Source organism: Eleutherodactylus coqui, chromosome 9 (genome assembly GCF_035609145.1).
Source record: "Eleutherodactylus coqui strain aEleCoq1 chromosome 9, aEleCoq1.hap1, whole genome shotgun sequence".
Lineage (NCBI taxonomy): Eukaryota > Metazoa > Chordata > Amphibia > Anura > Eleutherodactylidae > Eleutherodactylus > Eleutherodactylus coqui.
The window spans coordinates 158,121,793-158,146,891 of NC_089845.1; the positions used below are offsets into that span (position 1 = coordinate 158,121,793).

The window sequence follows — 25,099 nt, forward strand, 5'->3', positions numbered from 1 at the left end:
CACCATGACAACCCAGTTTTTGGAATTACTATGTAAATATATACCAGTAATAACATTGTTCCCCGGGAAGGTGTAGCAGTGAGACGTAATTGAGAGCCTCATTAAATATTCACATATTTAGTGCTTACAACTTAATGTAAAATACCGCCACGCACCGTAATTATAGACTTCAAAAGGAATCCAGAATTTAATATAAGCTACAAATAACTTGTGCAATGTTCCTCAGCGTGAGAGGAGAACTAGAGATGAAATACTGCCTGGAAATTCACAGTGTGCCGGAGAACACGGGACACAATCTTCTCTACTTCTGCGCTCATTAAATTCATTATTACAGCTAACCTTGGCCTGGGAATCAAAAAAAGACAATGGTTTTCTGCCAAGATCTCCCAAAAATTCTCCCCGGTTGGGAATATTAGGGGTGAGAATTGGGTATCGTAATAGTGGAAAACATGAAAAACCATCTCTCCCATAGGATCTGTAGGGTCTTTGTTCTTCGTGTGTTACACACACTATAAACTATCTGTTAGGCTCCACCCCTATTTGTTACCCTATCATCACACAGGTATCAACCATTGCTCTATGTATATGTAAGGTGGGTACATAAGGGTACATAATTCCCTTTTTGATATGCCTGTCTATACATGGGTAGAAGGAACTTCAGAGATAGAGGTCATGTGATCACTAAGACCCTAAAATTTACTAGGATCTGTATGCTAGGACTGTACATAGGGACTAAAACCTGCCCCTAGGTGATGTCACTGCGGACATCTTGGCCCATAGATGTGAGTGGTGTGTGTGGCAGCAGGCAGAGAGAGAGTGTGACCAATAGCGATGTGAGAGTGTCATGCGGGGGTCATAAAGGATGTGGCTGAGGCCGTTACCAGAGACCCAGTGAGAGGGCCACAAGATTACAGCTCACGTCCACCGGGGACGATGACGGTAGAAAAAGTACCATAGACTTGTACTCAGCTGCAGGAATAATGTAATGACTTTAGAGTGCAAACACTATAGAGGTAGTGACAATGACAGATGAGTATCTCAGTTATGTTGGACACTGTAGTTCTAAGAGGTAATGTTTGTCACGAATCAAGCCTACAACCTCCCATACTCCAGCCGGCAGCCCTCTTTGTTGAGCTATCCAGCCTTTGGACAGTTTCCCAGCATAACTAGCCTTGTTCTTGGATTTTGCTATCCAATCTCTGTTCTGTCTTCCCCCCGTCCCTGATTAGGCTTGCTTAATGAACCTGGAACCTGTTCCCTCCTTCCTTGTGAGTTTATTGTACTTTATTGCCTCTCCTGCATACTGAGATTACTCGCTACTGACTTCTGGCTTCCCTCCTGACTGCGTTACCTGCCTCATCCATTGTACTGCATACTATGACTTCCCTTTGCTGACTCCTGGCTTTCCATCTAACTACTCTCCAGATCTGCATCTGCTACACCTAAGGCTACACCCTAGTGCACAAACCGCTGCAATGTTAGTGAGTGATGCTATATACACTTAGAGAAATGTGATGTGTACGGATTTATGATGCAAAGTGTATTGTGATGGAGGACAGGACCCTTTGGGTACAGCAGCGCTATGCGCTGAAACCAGACAACGTAGGACAGAACTGTGCAAGAAACAGTAATGCTGTAATGTAGTTGACAATGTATCTGAGATATTGATTCATACCTAAGGTGCGTTCAAGTCTGCGGGGTCGCGGAGCTCCAAAATCTATTAGCATACTCTAGCACCTGCGGTGTATCAGACCACATGGGTAATACAAAGTACAAAGATTGTTTTCAAGCAATACAACTATGATGGATAGCAATTATGTATCAAAGTGCCCTGACGCCCCGAGGGAGGGGAAGAGATGTACCCAGCACCTATGGTGCGTTTTACCCTCATGCTGCAGAATACTGAGGCAGAGATATGGGTTACGAGTAAGACTTATGGTTAATTATACAATGTTTAAGTATTCATACCCCCCACAGAGCGATACATAATTCTAGTTTGTTACGTAAAGTTTGTTTTTTATTAAAAAAATAAAATGCTGTCTCGGCCTCCTGTCTGTCACTGCTGCGCCATCCATAACACGACCACGCTTCATATATAATCCTCTGTGAGCCGAATGCAGCAGCAAAAATGTCCCAAGGTGCAAACGATGCAGTCACACTTGGGCCCTGGAGCTGTAAGGAGCTGGAGGGAGTAGTCCTAGGTCCCTCCACAGGAGACGGTGGCCACAACTGCTCTGCTGCCTCAGGCATAAGCCCCGCCCTCTGCCACTAAGAGGTGGAGCAGATGTCAGGCACTGTGAGCACCAGAAGGAACGTCAATCAATAAGCCCCACCCCCTACAGGGCACATTTAAAAGGGGATGCCTGTAGCACCAAACAGGTGTTATATTGGATATAAAAAGCAAGTGTGACGCAGCACAAAAAAAGCAGTGTGTGATGCAGCAAGAAGAGCAAGCCTTCTAATGTAGGGGAGTTTTCTATCAAAAGACTGTGGCGACACTGGCCCCATTGCATGCTGAGGAGTAGCCAGACTAGAAGCAACGGGATGAAACTGTAAGGGAGGAGACACAGATTAGACAGTGAGGGGGATCAATGAGTGGAACAGGCTGCCACGGGAGGTGGGGAGTTCTCCTTCAATAGAAGTGTTCAAACAAAGGCTGGACAAATATCTGTCTGGGATGATTTAGTGATCCTGCACTGAGCAGGGGGTTGGACCCAATGACCCTGGAGGTCTCTTCCAACTCTCTGATTTAAAGTGTTTAGAGAAAGTTTGGCAAATGAGAGGGCCCAGGTGACCAGGGCTGAAGATGATGTGCGCAGTGTGTGAGCGCAGACAGAGACTCTCTCCCTGCTGTTTCCTGACCCAGAGACAAAGTGGATGCTGTAAAATCCTCTATATAGACATGCAGTTACATAGCTACATTCTAACTACTGTATGTGCAGCCACCACTAGTAGAACTAGATACTGTGTTATTATATTGCTCATGGCCAGCTTTAGCTACATGTGACCCATGGAGCACCACAGGGTGCTGGCCACCAGCTTGTTTGTCTGTGAGATGCACCAAGTGGATTAGGAAGGGGGAAATGTCCTCTTCATGTCCAGCTGACCAGATGATCTTCCACTATTCTGCAACATCTTGTGAAGTTACATGAACCTTCCTCCTCCTGGCTCCATGTTCTAATCCCTTGGGTGCTCCTGCAATAGAAAAGCTTAGTTCTGCTACTTTATTCATGTTATGAGCTTGGTTCGGAGGCTGTATTTATGTACTGAGCTTGATTCTGGTGCTGTATTTATGTAGAAAGCTTGGCTCTGGTACTGTAAATATGTGCTTAACTTACTCCTAGTGCTACATTTATGTACCAAGTATCGGTCTGATACCATGTTTATGATATGGGCTTGGTTTTGGTGCTGTATGTATGTGAAAAGTTTGGTAAGGGTGTTGCATTTACGTACCAAGCCTGGCTCTGATACAATATTTATATTATGATCTTGGTTCTGGTACTGTATGTATGTACAGAGCTTGATTCTGGTGCTGCATATTTTACGGCATCATTAATACCTTGTAAGATTGAATGGTGCACTGCACGTACTATGTGGCATGATACCCTGTATATGCCCTCTTATTGTGCAAGAATAGTACCAAGCAGCCACCCCCCATCTCATTATAAGGAAGGTGTGCGGATGGTTGTTCATCAGTGCCTTCACCTGTGCTGCCAGCTCCTTCATATAGCAATTTGGCATGTTGTCTGCATGTTGAGGGATGTGGTATTTTTTTACTTGCCCTCTTGTATCAATATATCATTAAGCATATGGCCGCTTTCAGGTATTTTTGTTTACATTTCTGTGATTTTGTAGTAAGCTTGGTTCTGATACTATACATATGTACTGAGTTTGATTCTGTTGCTGTATTTATGTAGTAAGCATCACTCTGATACCACATTTATGGGTTTGGTTTTGGTGCTGTGTTTACGTACTAAGCATCGCTCCGGTACTATATTTGTTATGACCTTGGTTCTGGTACAGTATGTATGTAATGAGCTTGATTCTGGTGCTGTATTTAGGTTCTGTGTTTGTTTTTGGGGTTGTATTTATGTACTGAACTTGGTTCAGATGATACATTTATGTACTAAGCTTTGCTCTGATATATTGACGACATAAGCAATCTGGTGCTGTGCTACGCTTAGTTCTAGTACAATATTTATGTTATGAGCTTGGTTCTGGTACTGTATCTGTGTACTAAGCTTCGTTCTAGTACAATATTTATGTTTTGACCTTGGTTCAGGTACCATATTTATTCCCTGAGCTTTTCTGTTGTGGATAAGCTGCTATCTTGCTGTTTTCTGCACAAACAGAATACAAGCAGACTACATATCAATGCAATATATATAGTTTTTCTCTTATTCTGCCCCCCCACCCTTCCTAAAAAAAAACTGCGGAAGGTACCATCTAATCTAAGGCCAGCACTGACAGAGTATAAACATATGCTGTTAGCTCCCTCTACTGGCGGTTTAAAGCAACCAGAATTTTATTATTTAAAGGGGGTATTCTGGCCATTTGTCAGTCCATCAGGGCCGGACGTCATCATCAGTGGATGGGGAAGGAAGTGGGAGCGCCAACTACACTGAAATCACTGACAGCACAGCGCTTCTATTATACTTCCTGCTCCTCATTAAGAACAGGATCGGACATCTGGCCTTGATTCTAAGAGAACCATGAAGTGTAATAGGAGTGCGGAGCTCCCATTGATTCAGTCCAATTGAAGCTGGCGCTCCCACTTCCTACCTTGTCAGGTGGTGACGATGTGCGGCTGGATGAGCAGCTGATGGGGGGTTTCCTGAGTGGCAGACCCCCGTCCATCAACTACTGAGAACAGATCATCGGATGAAAAAAGGCCAGAATACCCCTTTAATCAAATGTCCTCGTAGAGCATTTCGAGCTCTGCATTGGTCTGTTGCTAAAACGCTGATGCTGAAGGCTGCACAATCAGACATTTATTGCCATATAATTCATATATGCTTTGTGGCTGATAAGTAGAGCGATGGGAACGAGGTTCATTCTATAGAGGAGAAGTGATCTAATAATCTGCTAATCATCAACACAAAGATCAATAACCGCAGTGCAGCAGAGCGATGAGAACGGCTGACGGCCACAAAACTCACATGCAGCCCATAATGATGGCGTCAACGAGACAGATAACGGACCGGTCGGGCAATAAAATAAGGCTTAGGGGGACGATACGGGTAAGACCTGCGTCAATGGGGAGAACAGTGATGGCTAAATTACTATGGAGGAGGAGCTGATTCTATATTAAGCTTATTATATCAGATCCAGGACTAGGCTAGTCCAGCACCGATGACCGGCCTCATTGGAAGTCGCTCTGATCGCTGGATCTTCCCATCTAATGTGCATTCACACTAAAACTGATCTACGAAAATCACTTGTCAGGTGATTTTATGCTGTACTTCGGGGTCACGGGGAGAATTTCCATACAAGGAAGCGCTGATCGTGAGCGGGCCAGCAAAATGTCAATGCACATCATGTCTGCCAAGATATGCTGGGAGTTGTAGTGAAGAACTGCAAGTTGGAGAAAACTGGAATAAACAGTAGAACAGGGCAAAATACTGTATGTATAGCAGCACAGTTACATAACAGGGCCCATAGGAGGCGCTGGAGACTGTTATAAAATGTCATTCTATAGATCTATATGCAGGAAATTTGCTTCAGAGAGCTGAGATAAAATAGTACTTCTACTACATTAGTCCCTGGGTTGGGTGCTAACACTGTATCTTGTTATTGCTTTGGCTTCAGTTTATATGCATTATGTGGACAAAAGTATTGGGACCCGCATAGAAGGGGATGAAATTGGATTTTATTGACATTTGTCAGTATGGTGTTGACCACCTTTGGCATCAATGACTGCAGTAATCCTCCTTGGCCGCTCTCCACCAAATTCCCATAGATGTGTGGAGGGATTTGCCTCCATTCCTCGAGGAGAGCTTCAGACAGTGATGCAAGGAATGGTGGGCGGGTTGGGTGTGCACGGATATGGTGTTCTAGTTCATCCCAAAGATGTTTGATGTTGAGATCTAGACTTTGGATGGCCAATGAAGTATGCAGACCAAGCCTCAGTACTGTGTACTATTTGACATGGTGCTCAGTCATGTTGGTAGAGATACGGAGCTGTGCCAAAGTATTGCCACAGGTAGGTGATGCCACATTGTCTGGAATATCTCTGTGCCTATCGGTGTTGAGGGTGGACTAAATGGTCCTAGTCCCTCCCAGCAGAAACACCCCCACACCAGAACAGAACCTACTCCAAACCATACTGTTAAGATGATGTAGCCTCGTAGAAACCACTCCCCAGGCAACCGTCACACCCAAGTGCGGCCATCCGATCGCAAGATGGTGTACTGTGATTCAGCTGTCCATAACACTTGCTTCCACTCACTTACAATCAGTTGCTCCAAGCACCATCGCAGGCGCCACTGTGCATTCACTGCTGTGATGTTGTGTGCAGCTACACCTGATGACATCCCGCCACCAGACTCCGTTGTCAGCTCTACACCTGGTGACATCCCCCCACCAGACCCCGTTGTCAGCTCTACACCTGGTGACATCCCCCCACCAGACCCCGTTGTCAGCTCTATACCTGGTGACATCCCACCACCAGACCTCATTGTCAGATCTACACCTGGTGACATCCCACCATCAGACCCCGTTGTCAGCTCTACACCTGGTGACATCCCCCACCAGACCCCGTTGTCAGCTCTATGCCTAGTGACATCCCCCCACCAGACCCCGTTGTCAGCTCTACACCTGGTGACATCCCACCATTAGACCCTGTTGTCAGATCTACACCTGGTGACATCCCCCCCACCAGACCCCATTGTTAGCTCTATACCTGGTGACATCCCACCACCAGACCCCGTTGTCTGCTCTACACCTGGGGGCAGCCGACCACCAGACCCCGTTGTCACCTCTACACCTGGTGACATCCCTCCACCAGACCCTGTTGTTAGCTCTACACCTGGTGGCATCTGATGGTTTTTGTACTGACATATGCCTACAATACAGGATTGGTGGGGGAACAATACTGTTAGGCATGAAAACGCCCATTTAAAGGGGTTGTCTCATATGGATAACACCTCTTCTGGTGCCCTATTAGCTCATATGGACATGAGAGAAGGAGATCTCGCACATGGAACCTCCCTTTATAAGATGCTAATGTTCTGACAGACTCGCCCAGTCCACAGACTACATGGTTAGCAACTGAATTGAATGGCTGGCTTGTAAAACTATATTTCACTTGTAGTGGCCACTGGAGGATAATTGCATAGTTGAAAGAAATGCAGTAGCCACAGCGCTTGTCCTGGAGAAATGAAGTACTACACAGTTCTCACTGTAACCACTGGGATATCTATGTACTGCACTGATGTGCTGCATCCTCCAGAGGGGAGAGGCTCTGCCTTGGCCCGTCAATAGAGGGAGTGAAGAATTAACTAAGAATTCTCTACAAAGGTATAAAAAAATTCTAAACTGGACTTCCCCTTTAAGGATTTATATTTAAAGGATATATATTTAAGGGGATTTTTTTTAATTTAATGGGGTTGTAGCACACGTTCTCCCCTCTCCACAGGATAGGGGATAACTTGCTGATTAGTGGACTTCTCACCTTTGAGACCCTTGCGGATCTTGAGAACGGGGCTCCTGTAAACCACTCTCTTGTCATTGTGGGGGTCACTTCTACCCCCCACAGTGGCGTCAATGTAAATAGAGAGCTGACCTAGCATGTGTAGCCAGCGCTCCATGCATTTGAATGGGGCTGACGGGAACAGCTAAACGGCACCCAATGGGGTATCTCTGTATCCCGATTGAAAGTGATTGGAGCGCTAGTGCGCTTGCACGACCAGCGCTCCATTTAGTCTTCTCCTCACTTTGGAGGGTGCATTAACCTGACAGTGAGGAGGATGGTGGACACAGGATCCCAATTTTCAAGATCAACGGGGGTCTCAGTGGTGAGACCCCCACTGATCCACAAGTTATCCCTATCCTGTGGATATTCTGTGTATGGGGATAACTTGCAATTTTCAACCCCTTTTAAAGGGGAAGTGCCGCTTAAAGGAAGAGGCCGATGACATCATTTCACCTTCATTCCTCTGCAAAGCACATTGAGTTGCTTTGAATGAAGGTCAGTGTGAATGCCAACATTTATCAGACATATATATGTGCTGGATCACCACCTGAATTAACATCCCTTTTATACGTCTCCGGTGAGATCCGTCATCACTGAGAATTGTAGAAGAAATGGGAACGCAGGTGACAACTCAAGGTCACCATTCATTATGTTTCCGGTCTTGTCATTTTGCGCTCAGTGTTGGCACCAGATAGGTCTCATTATCCCCGAGTGCAGATTCTCATTTCTTTTCACTGACTGATAGATAATTAGCAACTATTGTGCCAAAGCGCTGATGTACTGATGAGTGGATCTCAAACATCACTGTCTTCACTTGTCACTTCATTCGCAGTTTTTGATTATTTCTTTCTAGCGAGTGCTCCGACTTCTGCTGACCCTCTAATGACAATGATATAACTTCTGACCCCGCCCTAATGCTAAAAAGATTACTGATGACCCCACCCTCTAATGATAATGAATTCCTGATGACCCCGCCTTCATATGAGATAACTCTGCTAATTCAATAATTCAACCCCCTAATGATAATGAGATGACTCTAGTAACCCCACCTTCTAATGATAATGAGATGACTCTAATGGCCACACCTTCTAATGATAATTAAATGACTCTAATGGCCCCGCCCTTTAATGATTACACTTAGGGCTCCTTCACACAGGCGCTGTGATTTTTGGTCGGCCGTGTCACAGCCGAAAATCGTAGGAACGAGAGGCAGCCAGGACCCATTTCTGCGCCTGTTCAGACGGCCCGGGTGTTGGTAGTATACGCTGCAGGATGGGACACCGTCGGGTGGGGAGAGAGAGTTTAGCTCTGCTAAACTCCCTCCCCTTTTCTCCTCCTTGCCGGCTGTCAGCAAAGGGAGGGGGCGGTACAGAGCGGGACCTAGTGTGCTAATCTCCCACCCTGTCCCACCCCCTCCCTTTGCCAAAATCTGGCAAGAGGCGGAGAGGGGAGGGAAGGGGTAGGAAGTTTAGCAGAGCAGCTCTCATAGGCTCCCATTGGAGTCTATAGGACTGGCCAATGTATTCCGGCCAAAAAGATAGGCCCAGAATTATCTTTTCTGGCTGGCGTAAAAACAGCTATCTTTTCGGGTCGGACCTTTTAACACACTGAAAAATAGGCCATCTAAACTGATGCATTGGAATCCAATGCATCAGATGGTCACGTATATAGGCCGGCCATGAAAACGTGGGCAATTGTACGCTCCTGTGAATAAGCCCTAAGGAGCAAAATTTTTGGTGACTGAGATATTAGAGCTTTTTTGGGGTCATAGATTCTGATAATGACATTTAGTTTTTCAACATCCGATCTGCTTATCAAGATCTGACCTAAGTCTATATGAATATATCCATGTATACATATTGTATTATACATGTAATGACGGCCAATCAAAAGCTGAAGGTGCAAAGCTAAATCCCAAGAAGCCAAGAACATGAACAAAACAAGAGTTTCTTCATTGAGATGTCGATGAAACTACATTAATGTGATTTCCTGCGATGAGATGTTCTTGGACATTCGCACTGGATGTTTCACCAGTAGTCCGCCATCATATACGTCTCCCATTGTCAGCAGTCCTGTTCTTCCCCCATCACCAGTAGTCCGCCATCATATACGTGTCCCATTGTCCGCAGTCCTGTTCTTCCATGGTCACCAGTAGTCCGCCATCATATGTGTCTCCCATCCTCCGCAGTCCTGTTCTTCCACGGTCACCAGTAGTCTGCCATCATATCCATATTCCATCGTCCGCAATCCTGTTCTTCCACAGTCACCAGTAGTCCACCATCATATACATCTCCCATCGTTCACAGTCCTGTTCTTCCACGGTCACCAGTAGTCCACCATCATATACGTCTCCCATTGTCCACAGTCCTTTTCTTCCACGGTCACCAGTAGTCCGCCATCATATGCGTCTCCAATCCTCCGCAGTCATGTTCTTCCACAGTCACCAGTAGTCTGCCATCATATGCGTCTCCCATCCTCTGCAATCCTGTTCTTCCACGGTCACCAGTAGTCTGCCATCATATGCATCTCCCATCATCCGCAGTCCTGTTCTTCCATGGTCCTCAGTAGTCCACCATCATGTGTCTCCCATCCTCCACAGTCCTGTTCTCCCATGGTCCCCAGTAGTCCGCCATCATATGCGTCTCCCATCGTCCGCAGTCCTGTTCTTCCACGGTCACCAGTAGTCCGCCATCATATGCGTCTCCCATCGTCCGCAGTCCTGTTCTTCCACGGTCACCAGTAGTCCGCCATCATATGTGTCTCCCATCCTCCGCAGTCCTGTTCTTCCACGGTCACCAGTAGTCCGCCATCATATACGTATCCCATCATCCGCAGTCCTGTTCTTTCACGGTCACCAGTAGTCCGCCATCATATACATGTCCCATTGTCCGCAGTCCTGTTCTTCCATGGTCACCAGTAGTCTGCAATCATATCCATAGTCCATCGTCCGCAATCCTGTTCATCCACGGTCACCAGTAGTCCGCCATCTTATACATCTCCCATCGTTCACAGTCCTGTTCTTCCACGGTCACCAGTAGTCCACCATCATATACGTCTCCCATTGTCCACAGTCCTTTTCTTCCACGGTCACCAGTAGTACGCCATCATATGCGTCTCCCATCCTCTGCAGTCCTGTTCTTCCATGGTCACCAGTAGTCTGCTATCATATGCATCTCCCATTGTCCGCAGTCCTGTTCTTTCATAGTCACCAGTAGTCTGCCATTATATGCATCTCCCATCATCCGCAGCCTTGTTCTTCCATGGTCCTCAGTAGTCCACCATCATGTGTCTCCCATCCTCCACAGTCCTGTTCTCCCACGGTCCCCAGTAGTCCGCCATCATATACGTCTCCCATCGTCCACAGTCCTGTTCTTCCACGGTCACCAGTGGTCCGCCATCATATGCGTCTCCCATCCTCCACAGTCCTGTTCTTCCACGGTCACCAGTAGTTCGCAATCATATGTGTCTCCCATCCTCCGCAGTCCTGTTCTCCATGGTCACCAGTAGTCCGCCATCATATGCGTCTCCCATCCTCCGCAGTCCTGTTCTTCCACGATCACCAGTAGTCCGCCATTATATGCATCTCCCATCGTCCGTAGTCCTGTTCTTCTACAGTCACCAGTAGTCCGCCACCATATGTGTCTCCCATCGTCCGCAGTCCTGTTCTTCCACCATCACCAGTAGTCCGATATCATATGTGTCTCCCATTGCCCGCAGTCCTGTTCTTCCACTGTCACCAGTAGTCCGCCATCATATGCGTCTCATTGTTCGCAGTCCTGTTCTTCCACGGTCACCAGTAGTCCGCCATCATATGAGTCCTCCATCATATGCAGTCCTGTTCTTCCACGGTCACCAGTAGTCCGCCATCATATGAGTCTCCCATCATCTGCAGTCCTGTACTTCCACGGTCACCAGTAGTCCATCATATGCGTCACCCACCGTTCGCAGTCCTGTTCTTCCACCATCCTTATTTCCTGGCGAGATCGGTCACCCTGTTCATCACGTACCTCACCGAGATGATCTGGAAATCCATCCAGAATGACAGCCGGTCCTGCGATCTGATGCTCATGTTACACCCGAGTGTTCAGGAACAGAAGTGAGTGTATTCTCCACAAGTTCACAAGAGTTTGCAGCCTTCTAGTTCCCATGAAAATGCTTTACAACCATATATATCAGTGACCGCGCACGCACCTCGTAGGTGACCACTGAGTCTTGGAAACGCCGGTCTTCCATGAGTTTGGGATTTGTGGTCCATCGAATTTACCTGCTTTTAGCTCCTCCATGCTGATCGCAGGAAAGTTTCTACATTTGTAGCTGAAACACCTTCCATCTTTCTTTAATATCTTTACACGTTGTACCATCACACAAGTATGATATGCAGCGGTGGCGATATGTATCATATGTAGTAATAGTAAGCAAATATAACAAATATAGATAATGACATCAGGAATATCTAAAAAAAACACAGAGCTCATAGTATGAAATGGACAGTATTTTCGGAATCAGCGGCACAAAAATATCCAGAATAAGGTCTAAAATTCCCGACACCATGAAAAAAATATTTTGTGTTCCCCAGTGATATTAGATGACTCAGTCTTTTTGGGTTGGTGTCTATCAGCACGGCACATCTTGACTAAGCAATCTTTGCCCACTCTTCCTTGCAAAAAGCACTCTAAATCTGTCAGATTGCGAGGGCATCTTCTGGTCGGATGTGAACCCTTATACAACCGCATTATTTTAGTTTGGTTATCCTTATTTTTTCACCCGAAAAACTTTAAGTTTGTTTTCCAATGAAATTGTACAGATAACGGGGCGCATGGGAGGGGAGAGGGATATGAAATGATTCATCTTTTAACATGTCAAAAACATATATATATATAGATATAGATATAGATATAGATAGATAGATAGATATGAGATAGATATGAGATAGATATGAGATAGATATGAGATAGATAGATAGATAGATAGATAGATAGATAGATAGATAGATAGATATGAGATATGAGATAGATAGATAGATAAGGGATAGATAGATAGATAGATAGATAGATAGATAGATAGATAGATAGATAGATAGATAGATAGATAGATAGATAGATAGATAGATAGATAGATAGATAAGGGATAGATAGATAGATAGATATGAGATAGATAGATAGATATTAGATAGATGGATGGATAGATATGAGATAGATAGATAGATAGATAGATAGATAGATAGATAGATAGATAGATATTAGATAGATGGATGAATAGATAGATAGATAGATAGGAGATAGATAGATAGATAGATAGATAGATAGATAGATAGATAGATAGATAGGAGATAGATAGATAGATAGATAGATAGATAGATAGATAGATAGAGTCAATGTATCTTCACACTATAAAGTACAGAACTAATGACTAGGATTATTGCATTAGATATGTTGCTCCTTTTGGCTCCATTACAACATCTCATCATCTTCAGAACCCTCCTCACGTCTGTACTGCGGACACATCAATATACAGACAACCTCCCCCTGTGTGTCTTACAAGCTGTCAGGAGACTCCTAATATACCAGCGGGGGTCTATCCGCACCCCTGACCTTCAACATCCTTTGAACCATAGTTGGCTGATCTAAGAGTCTCTTACATGCAAAACAGTGTCCTGCAATGCAATGCCGACATTGGATATACTGACAAGCAAATGTGCGTGGTGTGCAAGTAAGGGTGATGATACACGCCTTGCCAAAACCAATCCCTCCGGAGGCAGGAGTGTGTGCGTGTGTGTGTGTGTATATATATATATATACATACATATACACACACACTCATCGTCAGTAACATCCCGCCAATAGAAGTTGTCGGGATGGAACTTTCTCTCTGTGATTGTAACGTTGATATAAGTGATTACAATATCAGAGGAAAAGGGTCATTTATTGTAGAGAACCAACCCCGTGTAGGGGGGCTCTAGTACCCTGTTGTACCGCCTCTAGCTTAGATACAAGATGTGATACAGGCGGGCATGGGGGCTCTAGTACCCTGTTGTACCGCCTCTAGCTTAGATACAAGATGTGATACAGGCGGGCATGGAGGCTCTAGTACCCTGATGTACCGTCTCTAGCTTGGATACAAGATGTGATACAGGCAGGCATGGAGGCTCTAGTACCCTGATGTACCGCCTCTAGCTTGGATACAAGATGTGATACAGGCAGGCATGGAAGCTCTAGTACCCTGCTGTACCGCCTCTAGCTTGGATACAAGATGTGATACAAGCAGGCATGGAGGCTCTAGTACCCTGTTGTACCATATCTAGCTGGGATACAAGATGTGATACGGGCAGACATTGAGGCTCTAGTACCCTGTTGTACTGCCTCTAGCTTTGATACAAGATGTAATACGGGTGGGCATGGAGGCTCTAGTACCCTGTTGTACCGCCTCTAGCTTTGATACAAGATGTGATACAGGTAGGCATGGAGGCTCTAGTGCCCTGTTGTACCGCCTTTAGCTTGGATACAAGATGTGATACAGGTGGGCATGGAGGCTCTAGTACCCTGTTGTACCGCATGTAGCTTGGATACAAGATGTGATACAGGGGGCATGGAGGCTCTAGTACCCTGTTGTATTGCCTCTTGCTTGGATACAAGATGTGATACGGGCGGGCATAGAGGCTCTAGTACCCTGTTGTACCGCCTCTAGCTTGGATACTAGATGTGATACAGGCAGGCATGGAGGCTCTAGTACCCTGTTGTATCGCCTCTAGCTTGGATACAAGATGTGATACGGGCGGGCATAGAGGCTCTAGTACCCTGTTGTACCACCTCTAGCTTGGATACAAGATGTGATACGGGTTGGCATGGAGGCTCTAGTACCCTGTTGTACCGCCTCTAGCTTGGATACTAGATGTGATACAGGCAGGCATGGAGGCTCTAGTACCCTGTTGTACCGCCTCTAGCTTGGATACAAGATGCGAAAAGGGTGCTTTACCTTAATACTGAGTACAAGGTGTGAATACTTATGTAAATGCAAAATAATAGTTTTTCATTATTAAAACATGCGCAGATTTCCCCCCTTCTGTTGTCACTTTGTCATTAGGGGGTATTGAGTGTAGAATGATGGGGAAACACAAAGTCACCACATAATAAGATATAAAGAAGTGAAAGGGTCTGAAACATTCCGGACACACTGTACAGAGTGCATATGGACATTCGCATGTAGAATTGGTCCATTTTTCATGTACTAATATCAGTCATGTGATTACAGGCGTATATATGTATGCTTGAGACACTCAGGGGCAACACACATCAGACAGCACTTGGATACCCGTCCGTATGCCAACTGATCTGCACGGTCTTGCCCATGAATATATATACTTGTCCTGCAGTCGTCTTCTTCCCAGCCTAAAACAGCTGATAACATAGAGCAATCGATCCCATTCATACTTAGTCTTCCTAGCCTGAAATAGCTGATAACAGAGAGTACTAGATTGATTTTCCATGTCCTACAGCCCCTTTTACCTGGACACACGGCTGAGTTGTTGCAGGGTTTATGTTCCTTCAGGGGTCCGCTGCAGTGGGTGCTGTAGGAGGAGGAGACACAGAACCTGGTCCTTGACTTCATCCCCTCCCCGCAGGTGGTGGAGCACACGCTCCAGGGCGACCACTCCTCTGCCGCCGGGTCTCCTGCAATACACACAGTGATTCTTAGATATAGAATAATCTGCAGAGCTGTAATCAAAATTCTGCTGCCTGCAACTTTGACCCTGTCTTATATTCATTTTTATACTTATATTATCCTTTTATACTTACCTAGCAGGCTCGGTCCCGGTCCCTCCCGCTGCTCTCTAGAGGTTCAGCGTGGTTCCCGTAGTCCTCTGCCACTCATACAGCATCACTTCTTGGCTATGGGATTCATAAATCCCGCCTCCAAGAAGCGATGGCTGTGATTGGTTCTTCAACCGCTGCTTAGCCAATCAATGCAGTGCTGGATGAACCAATGTGATGGCCATCGCATTGTAGAGGTGGGATTCATGAGCAGCGGCCAATCACAGCCTTCACATTGGTTCGTCCTGCATTGCATTGTCTGGGTGAGCAGCAGTTGAAGAACCAATAACAGCCATTGCTTCCTGGAGGCAGGATTTATGAATCCCGCATCAAGGAAGTGATGTACGAGTGGCTGAGGGCTGCAGAAACCGCGCTGAACCTCTAGAGAGCAAGCCTGCTAGGTAATGTATTCTTTTTAATGTAGTGTAACTAGGGCTTATTTCAAGATTAGGACTTTTATTTTAAGCCTACCCCAAATTAGGCTAGGGTTTATTTTCAGGGTTGGTCTTATTTTTGGGGAAACATGGTATCTATCTATCTATCTATCTATCTATCTATCTATCTATCCTGTTTCCCTGAAAATAATACCTAACCTGAAAATAAACCCTAGTAACACTACATAAAAAAAAAAGAATACATTACCTAGCAGCCTTGGTTTAGGTCCCTCCCACTGTTCTATAGAAGTTCGGTGCGAGTCTTCAGCTGCTCATACATCATCACTTCCTGGTTACGGGATTCATAAGGCAAAGGCTGTAATTGGTTATTCGACTGCTTCTCAGACAATCAATGCAGCGCTGGATGAACCAATGCGATGGCTGTGATTGGCCGCGACTCGGCAAATTCATAAATCCCGCCTCTACAACACGATGTCTGTTAATTGGCTGAGCAGCGCTGGAATAACCAATCTATGCAGCGCTGGCTAAACCAATCACAGCCATCACATTGGTTCATCCAGCGCTGCATTGATTGGCCGAGCAGCCATTGAAGAACCAATCACAGCCATCACTTCCTGGAATCGGGATCTATGAATAACGTACCCAAGAAGTGATGTTGTATGAACGGCCGAGGACTGCGAGAAGCACGTTGGAGCTGTGGAGAGCAGCGGGAGGGACCTGGACTGAGCCTGCTAGGTAATGTATAATAAGAGATCCCCCGAAAATAAGACCTAGTGCCTCTTTTGAGCCAAAAATTAATATAAGACAGGGTGTTCTTTTCAGGGGAATACAGTATTTATCTCATATCCATCCCCATCAAATCCTATTAGACATGTCTCAGCTCCATGCTATCACTGCATCTCTTTAGACTTTCATTCCTACACATAAAATATGTTGTTGTTTTTTCTCTTGCTGCTGCTCATTAATTCTGGACCTTCTCTCTGAAGATACGCTGGCCTTTTAAAATTTTGCCAAGTCACACAGCACACTGAGCGCCGCTCTCCACCTAGTAACTCATCCTGAGTGTGAAGATGTCTTGCCGGTCAGCAAACTGCTAACACAGCTGTTTTGGGGCTGGTTTGAGGAGTAATTGTCTCCCGTTTCTAGCTCACAGCTGTGCGCTCTACAGTGAAATATAGGACATGGTTAGGTGCCCACTGGGAAGGCAGATAAAGATTTCCTGCAAAAAGGCCAATCCACAGGTGGCAGCCGCCTCTCCAAAATGTAGAAAAAAGACAGGAGAAGGGAGACTTTCCGATGAAATTATCCCGGAGGTACAATGCGGCACTCTCCCTGGGTCACGGGAAAGGTGGAATCTTCAAGTTAGATACATTATACTAAAATTAAATTAGCGGTGTGATAAGATAATAGATGTCGCGGCTCAGCAGCAGCTGCAGGCTACTGTACATCAGGACCGATGATGAATCTGCAGGACCTGAGCCTTCACTATGAAATACAACACAGCATGATACATAGAGCACATGTGCAAATGTGTGCTGGGGGAATGTAGAAATGCAGATCCGATAACTTGCTATCCAAAAAACAATTACTTATCTGTAAGGTATCCCCCCTTCGTCCATGTCCCCTGCATAGAAGCACAGATGTTGCAATATTTAACTTGACTCCTAACAATAAGAAAGTGTTCTGACAACAGTTCATTTTCCCTTCTAATCCCTTTTTAATTGTTTTTGTTGCCCAGTTAGCCTGGTTTAGAAAGGAATTCCTCATTGGCTAGCCTCCCTTGAAGTATTCTTGGCTTCTGCAGTGCAGTGCTGGTTATAGCAGTGACAATGTGCATTTAATCCAGTATTTCATGTTTAAGTTTTAGTACCTTGTTCTAGTCTACTTTGTTGTTGTTGTCAGTGTGGCCTTTTTTATGGTAGTCTAGTCCAGTCTTCTTTCGTAGCTACTGATTAATCTGCTTATTCTTTATTTGTGCCTTTGTACATTTGTCTGAGTCCTAGTGCTTTTCTGTTCTCAGGGGCAGTATTTCAGACAGAGTCACCAGTAGAGTTAACTGAGGGCTACAGTGGCTTTTGGTTTTAGAGTTAGTATCAGGGAAGTATTTGGAAGAGACATAGGGTGAGCCATTGGATTTCTCCGGTTATTATTTCTATTCCATGCCATTTTCTCCAGTCTCCACTGCCTGTTTCATCATCATCCAGTCACCACCACATTCTGCCTCTGCCATCCAATGGTGAGTCCCTAATTGCATTACTGCTTTTTATTGCGTTGAGGCATGCAGCACATCTATATTTCTTGCATATTCAGTTATACTATTTGAGTCTACTGTAAGTTTTGGGAGTAGCCGAGTATTGGGAGACAGTACCAAGGAAAGGCAACTGCTATAAAAGAAGTCACGTTCTGCCATTTAGTGTCCACCAGCAATGTTACAATAGTGAAACAAGTATCTCAGTAGCCCTGCAGTCAGGCTGGGACACTCGTCTATAAATTGTGCCTTAATATGATCATTTAGATCATATTACAGGCGCATATAGAGAAGAAATATGGTTCTTGATTCTGGTACTGTATTTATGTACCGAGTTTTGTTCTGGTCCTGTATTTATGTTATGAACTTGGCTCTGGTGCTGCAGTTATCTTATGAGCTCAGTTCTGGTACGGTTTTCATTTTTTGAGCTTGGTTCTGGTGCTGTATTTGCATATTGAGCTTGGTTTTGGTGCTGTATCTATGCACTGGGTTTGCTTCTGGTGCTAGCTTGGTTCTGATGCTGTAGGCCATCAATAGTGGTATCCCAGAAAACCTCTTTAAAAGTACTGGGCACTACATTATTGCTAATGTTAAGCACTTTCATCACTGATTTGCACTTTCATACTGACACTATTATGGGCTTTATGTATCTTATTGGCACTATATACATTACTAGCTCAAACATATTATCATTATGTGGCACTTTCATATACTTACACTGTTATTAAGTGCATTACTGGTACTATATGGTGCTGCTATATTTACATTGTAAGACCCTCTTAGTTGGAGTCACTCCTTATCAGCAATGTTGGGCACGATCATATTATCATTATATGGCACCTTTATGCTGGCGCTGTGCATTGCTTTGTATCAGTAGTTTTACAAGCTTTTACTTTCTACCTCCGATGTAGATGTCAAATGTTTCTCCAAAACATATTAATAAAAATGTCTGGAGAATTGAGCCATCGCTGGTCATCATCTTGGCCTCCAGTTTCCTCTGAAGTTTAATACTTTATTACATTGGATCTCTAATAAAATAACAAAGCAATTCTCTGCTGGAGATGGAAAGCTTCCAGCCTCATCTCACAATGACTATTTCTAGATGTCTGAATCTTGAATTATTGAGTCTGTACTGTGAGGAGCTTTGTACATTATGAACAAGTTCCTTAAATAGTACAATCTGGATAGGCAACATGGGACTGCGATTAATATTGGATGAGTGCGGATATTGGAGATTGGTGCAAAAAGAGAAATTAAAGGAAAGCTCCAGCCAAAATTAAAACTGGGATACCATATAGTAGCAGTACAACATATTCCTCTAATGTAAAGGCTTTGTGCCCCACACGGTCAATATTACAGTACGGTTTCTACATTGTAGCAGTTCACGGCTGGTATCTCCAATTCACACTTTTTATCACGCCAGCAAGATCAACTGCCCTGAACAAATCAGACTCTGGTTAGGATCAGCGGGAATTCGCCTCCTAGTTCGTCATCTCCTGTCTTGTAGTCTGTTGTTGGGGCAGTTCCTATGTAATTGTCTCACTGCTGATCCATTACAGTGGGTCAGTTGGCCTCACTGCTGCAGCCCAGCCTCTTTTGGAGCAAAGTTCTTCATTAGCTAGCCTCTCTTTAAATATTCCTGCCTTCTGCACTGTGTTGCTGGTTAGAATCATAGAATAGAATCATAGAGTTGGTAGGGATTTCCAGGGTCATCAGTTCCAATCCTCTGCTCAATGCAGGATCACTAAATCATCCCAGACAGATGTCTGTCCAGACTCTGTTTGAAGACTTCCATTGAAGAACTCACCACCTCCTGTGGCAAGCTGTTCCACTCATCGATCCCCCTCACTGTCTAATATCTAATCTGTGTCTCCTCCCTTTCAGTTTCATCCCATTGCTTCTAGTCTTTCCTTGTGCAGATGAGAATAGGGCTGATCCCTCTGCACTATGACAGCCCTTCAGATATTTGTAAACAGCTATTAAGTGTCCTCTCAGCCTTCTCTTCTGCAAGCTAAACATTCCCAGATCCTTTAACCGTTCCTCATAGGACATGATTTGCAGACCGCTCACCATCTTAGTAACCCCTCTCGGAACTTTGTTGAAGTTTGTCTGTCTTTTTTAAATTGGGGTGCCCAGAATTGGACACAGTGTTTCAGATGAGATCTGACTAAGGAAGAGTAGAGGGGGATAATGACCTCATGTGATCTAGACCCTATGCTTCTCTTAATACATCCCAGAATTCAGTCTATGATCTATTAGTATACCCAAAACTTTTTCACACGTGCTGCTGCTTAGCCCAATTCCCCCCATTTGTATGTGCTTTTTTTCATTTTTCTTGCCCAGATGTAGGACTTTGCATTTCTCCTTGTTAAATACCATTCTGTTAAGTTGCCACCAACTGTTCAAGCTTTTCTAGGTCTTCTTGAATCCTTTTTCACTGTTCTCCAGTGTTAACCATCCCTCTTAGTTTTGTGTCAGATGCAAATCTGATGTTACCCCTCAATTCCCTCCTCTAGATCATTTATAAAAATGTTGAACACTGGGCCTAGTACAGAGCCTTGTGGTACCCCACTTGACACATTCTTCCATTTGGATGTGCAGCCATTTATGACCACTCTTTGAGTAGAATCACCCAACAATTGACTTGTCGATCCCATATTTGGTAATTTTTTCAGTAAGAATAGTATGAGATACTTTGTCAAATGCTTTACCAGAGCCAAGATATACTATATCCACCACATTTCCCTGATCAACACAGTTGGTGATTCTTTCATAGAAGAAAATTAGATTCATCTGACATGACGTGTTTGTTATAAACCCATGCTGGCTCTCGTTAATTACTCCATTCTCATCCAAGTACCTGCATACATGCTGTTTAATAATTTGTTCAAATATCTTTCCCAGTATAGAAGTCAGGCTCACAGGCCTGTAGTTTCCTGGATCCACCTTCTTCCCTTTTTGAAGATCAGGACATAATTTGCTCTTTTCCAATCTTCTGGGACTTCTCCTGTTCTCTGAGAATTTTCAAAGATTCCAGCAATTGGTTCAGCAATTACCTCCACTGCCTTCTTTAGTATCCTAGAATGTAATTCATTTGTACCTTGAGACTTGAATTCATTTAAGTTAGCTAAGTGCTCCCTCACCATCTCTCTGCTTATAGATAGCCTGCATTCTTTTATTCCCCCAATAGCACAGGGAAGATCAGCTAATGTTACATCTACTTTCTGAGGGAAAACAGATACAAAATACGAATTTAAAAGTTCAGCCTTTTCAACCTCATTTTTACCCAATTCACCATTTTCATCTTGAAAGCATCCAATAGCATCTTTGACTTTTCTTTTGCTTTTTACAACCCCCCCAAATCCTTTTTTATTGCTTTTGGCCTCTGTTGCAAGTCTCAATTCATTATCAGCTTTAGCTTTTCTGACACTTGCCCTACAGTTTCTGCAGACTGCATTATATTCTTCTTTAGATATTCTCCCCTCTTTCCATTTGATAAACATATTTTTCTTCCTTTTTAACATGTGTGCAAGTTCTGCGTTCATCCATCCTGGTCTCTTTAAATGCTTCTTATTCTTCCTTCTTTTAGGGATTGTTAACAATTGTGCTTTGAGAATCTCATTTCACAATATTTCCCAACCTTCTTGGACATTCCTGTCCTTAAGAACATCCAGTCATTGGATTTTTCCAACCCTCTTTCTAAGTACATTAAAATCTGCCTTTCTGAAATCCAACCTTGAGGTCTGAGTTTTCTCAGGTCTTCCTCCCCTTTTTATCCAACATACAAGGATAGTATGATCACTGCCTCCTAAGGTCCCAGCCACCCTTAATCCCTCAACCATTTCCTGCCTGTCAATAAGAATTAGGTCCAAGATAGCAGATCGCCTTGTTTTCTCTTCTACCTTTTGGAAGATAAAGTTGTCAGCAAGAGCGGATAAGAATTTGTTGGATCCATGACTTTTACCTGAGAGATTCCCAACAAATGTCTGATAGGTAAAATCTCCCATCATCCCTATGTTATGCTTTTTTGAGAGCTGGGCCATCTGATGTAGAAAGAGTTCCTCCATATCTTCTGCTTGTCCAGGCGGCCTATAGTAAATGCCTACAATGGTGTCCTTTCTGTTGTTCTCTCCTTGTATTCTTACCCAAACAGTTTCTACAGAACTCCCAGCTCTGAAGCTTGAATCTCTGTGGAGTTGAATGTTCTCCTAACATACAACACAACACCTCCTCCCCTTTTATTAGGTCTGTTTCTTATAAATAAGTTGTATCCTTCAAGCCTCGTATGCCAATCATGTGTATCATCCCATCAAGTTTCTGTAATGCCTATGACATCATATTTATCTGTGTCAGGAGCTCCTATTCTCCTTGTTTGTTTCCCATGCTCTGGGCATTTGTGTAGAAATATGTTAGTTTGTGATCGGGGTCTCTTGCTCCTCTACTTGCCTTCTGAATTTTTTGTCTTTGTTCTTTCTTTCCACTTCTAATAGCGAGGTTCTCAGATGTATTAATTAGCTGTATATTTTTGCTTTTTACTTCCCTTACCACATTGTTCTAGTGTAAGCTATGTGTGTTGAAATCCAGTATTCTTTGCTTGCTTCTAGTATACTGTTCCTAGTTTAGCCTTGTGATTCCTTTTATGCTTCTAGTATTTTGTTTCTAGTCCAGATTTGTCTATCGTCAGTGTAGTTTGAGCCCGTGGTTATTGTTAGAACAGTTCTTGCTTTTTAGTCTTGCAGCTTGTTTGCTTTTTTCCTGCTTTTATCTGTCTTTGTCTTGAGTTTTACTCCATCTCTGCTTACTTTTGTTTTGTTTTTTTGTCTTTGGCTTCTAATGCCCTCTTATTTGTCAGGGAATGTTTTTCAAATAGGGTCTCCATTAGGAACACGTGGGGGTTACTCAGGCACACTGATATCTAGTCTTAGCGTCAGTGCCATGGATAGATTTGGGAAAACCCTAGGGAGAGCATGTGTTCGGGTCAGGTATTTGTCAGGTCGTTATCTCTGTTTCCACAAACGATCAACCACTAGTGATATTTTTTCTGCGATGTGAGAGCGATGATTATAAAGCCAATGATTTTCAAGGGTTTCATACTCATTTGCGTTTTTTCACTGCTGCCTCGCAGCACAGAGAAAAAAATCTGCAATATTGCTCAGTGTTTTCAATGAGGCCAGTGGTAGCAGTGCCAGCCCCATTAAAAACATAGGGAGTGCATCATGGACTTCTGCCACAGCTATCCAATTGCTTTCAGCTGATGAGCGCTTGGCCAATCAGCACAGCCCTTTCAGGAGGCGGGGTTTTTAAAATCCCCGTCTGCTGAAAGAGCTTCACAGCAGTGTTGGGGAGCCAGCCGAAGGACACACCTGAGCGGCAGAGAAGTGAGTATATGATCACCAGTTAGGGATGATTTTCAGGGAAGAGCTTATATTTCAAGCCCTACCCTGAAGATCATCGTTGAGGGGGTTGCCTGCAACCCACTGCTTTTAATGGGGCCGCAGCAGTGCCAACCCCTTATTAAAAGCAATGGGATAGCATCATGGAATTCTGCCACAGCTGTGACAGCTGTGGCAGAGGATTCCTTCATCCCCGCGGTCCCTGCGAGGATGAAGGAAACCCTTGCCACAGCTGTGGCAGAAGTCCACGATATACTCCCTATGTTTTCAGTGGGGCTAGCGCTCCTGCTGCCGGCCCCATTAAAAGCATTTAGCGATATTGCAGAGTTTTCATTGCGCTGCAAGGTCTGTGTTTTTACTCGCTCTCACAGCGCAAGAAAGTAAATCGCTAGTTGGTAGGCCCCCTAAGAGTGACATATGTACAGCCTCAAGATATGGTGGTCAAAAAGATATCCAACAACTTAATTGTACAGACCTCCTTTACCCAGTGTCTCCTGGCCCTGTTTGTCTGTACCTTGGCAAAAGCAAAGTGGCTTGTTAGTGCCCTGTCTTGGCACATAGCATCCAGGGTATGTCTCCCTAACCTACCCTCATTGAAAATGATGCCCTTGACTCACCTATTTGTGGAGCAGGATATCCAAACTGGTACTGATCATCTGCATCATCCTTCTTCTTGTTGTCTATGGATCTTAGAGACTGGCTCCGGGAGTCATATCGGCCATTAGCTACAACACAAAACACAATCACTGTGAACCTTAGGATCATTATGTTCTACTTCAGTGAAACTGAAGCACAATATATCTTTTTGTGATTTTTTTTTTATTTTTCTTTTGTGTGGTTTACATCATTGACCCAGAAAAATAGTTAAGAAGCTACCAGGATTAGAAAAACATGCCTGCTTTCTTCCAAAAATTGCACCACAGCTGTCCACAGGTTATGCCTGGTATTGCAGCTCAGCCAAATTTACTTCAATGGAGTTGAGCTGCAATACCAAACACAAGCTGTGGACAGGTGTGGCACTGTTTTTAGAAGAAAGCAGACATTTTTTCTAATCCCCGCCAACCCCATTGAAGGAAGCTTCCTGATTTGAACTGTTATGGTTAATTCGTTGGTGGTCTGGTGACTGCAGTGTTTGGGGCGGAGATGAACCCCATATTTTGGAATATTCTTGAGTCTTGTCTAAGGGTGTAATAGTGAAATGCAATTGGGAACAGATAAGCACAGCAGGCTCACACAATGCACACAAACACTTAGAATTGTACAGTATGTGGTTCAAGGGCTCCCCAAAAGGTCAGACATTGACTTACAGCATGGCTACCTCCAATAGAGTGCACTTTAGTGACATTTTCACTTTCCCGTGAGGAGACCTAATTGGTGTGCACAGCTATGGCATATACAGTAAACATTCTGATATCTCACCTCACTGTGAACAGCTTTGTAACCAGACATTCATATGCAGCTCTCTTTCTGCCTCTCTCTTAGCAGGAAATCCAAGCACAATCTTAACCATCACAATCATTGGCTGAATTACATAGAACAGAGTTCTCAGAAAGTATTGATTT

The 25,099-nt window shown here is 44.3% G+C and overlaps 1 protein-coding gene across 1 annotated transcript in view; it reads right to left on the reverse strand.

The window, feature by feature from the left end:
• The window catches only part of ADGRB1 (adhesion G protein-coupled receptor B1), a 651,809-nt gene that overhangs the window by 314,180 nt on the left and 312,530 nt on the right, over positions 1 to 25,099 (reverse strand). Inside the window, exons 4-5 of the mRNA XM_066578727.1 lie at positions 24,155 to 24,262; positions 15,196 to 15,360 (exon numbers count right to left, since the gene is read on the reverse strand). Of these exons, the coding sequence (XP_066434824.1) occupies positions 15,196 to 15,360; positions 24,155 to 24,262 (273 nt within the window). The remainder of the gene's footprint in view (positions 1 to 15,195; positions 15,361 to 24,154; positions 24,263 to 25,099) is intronic.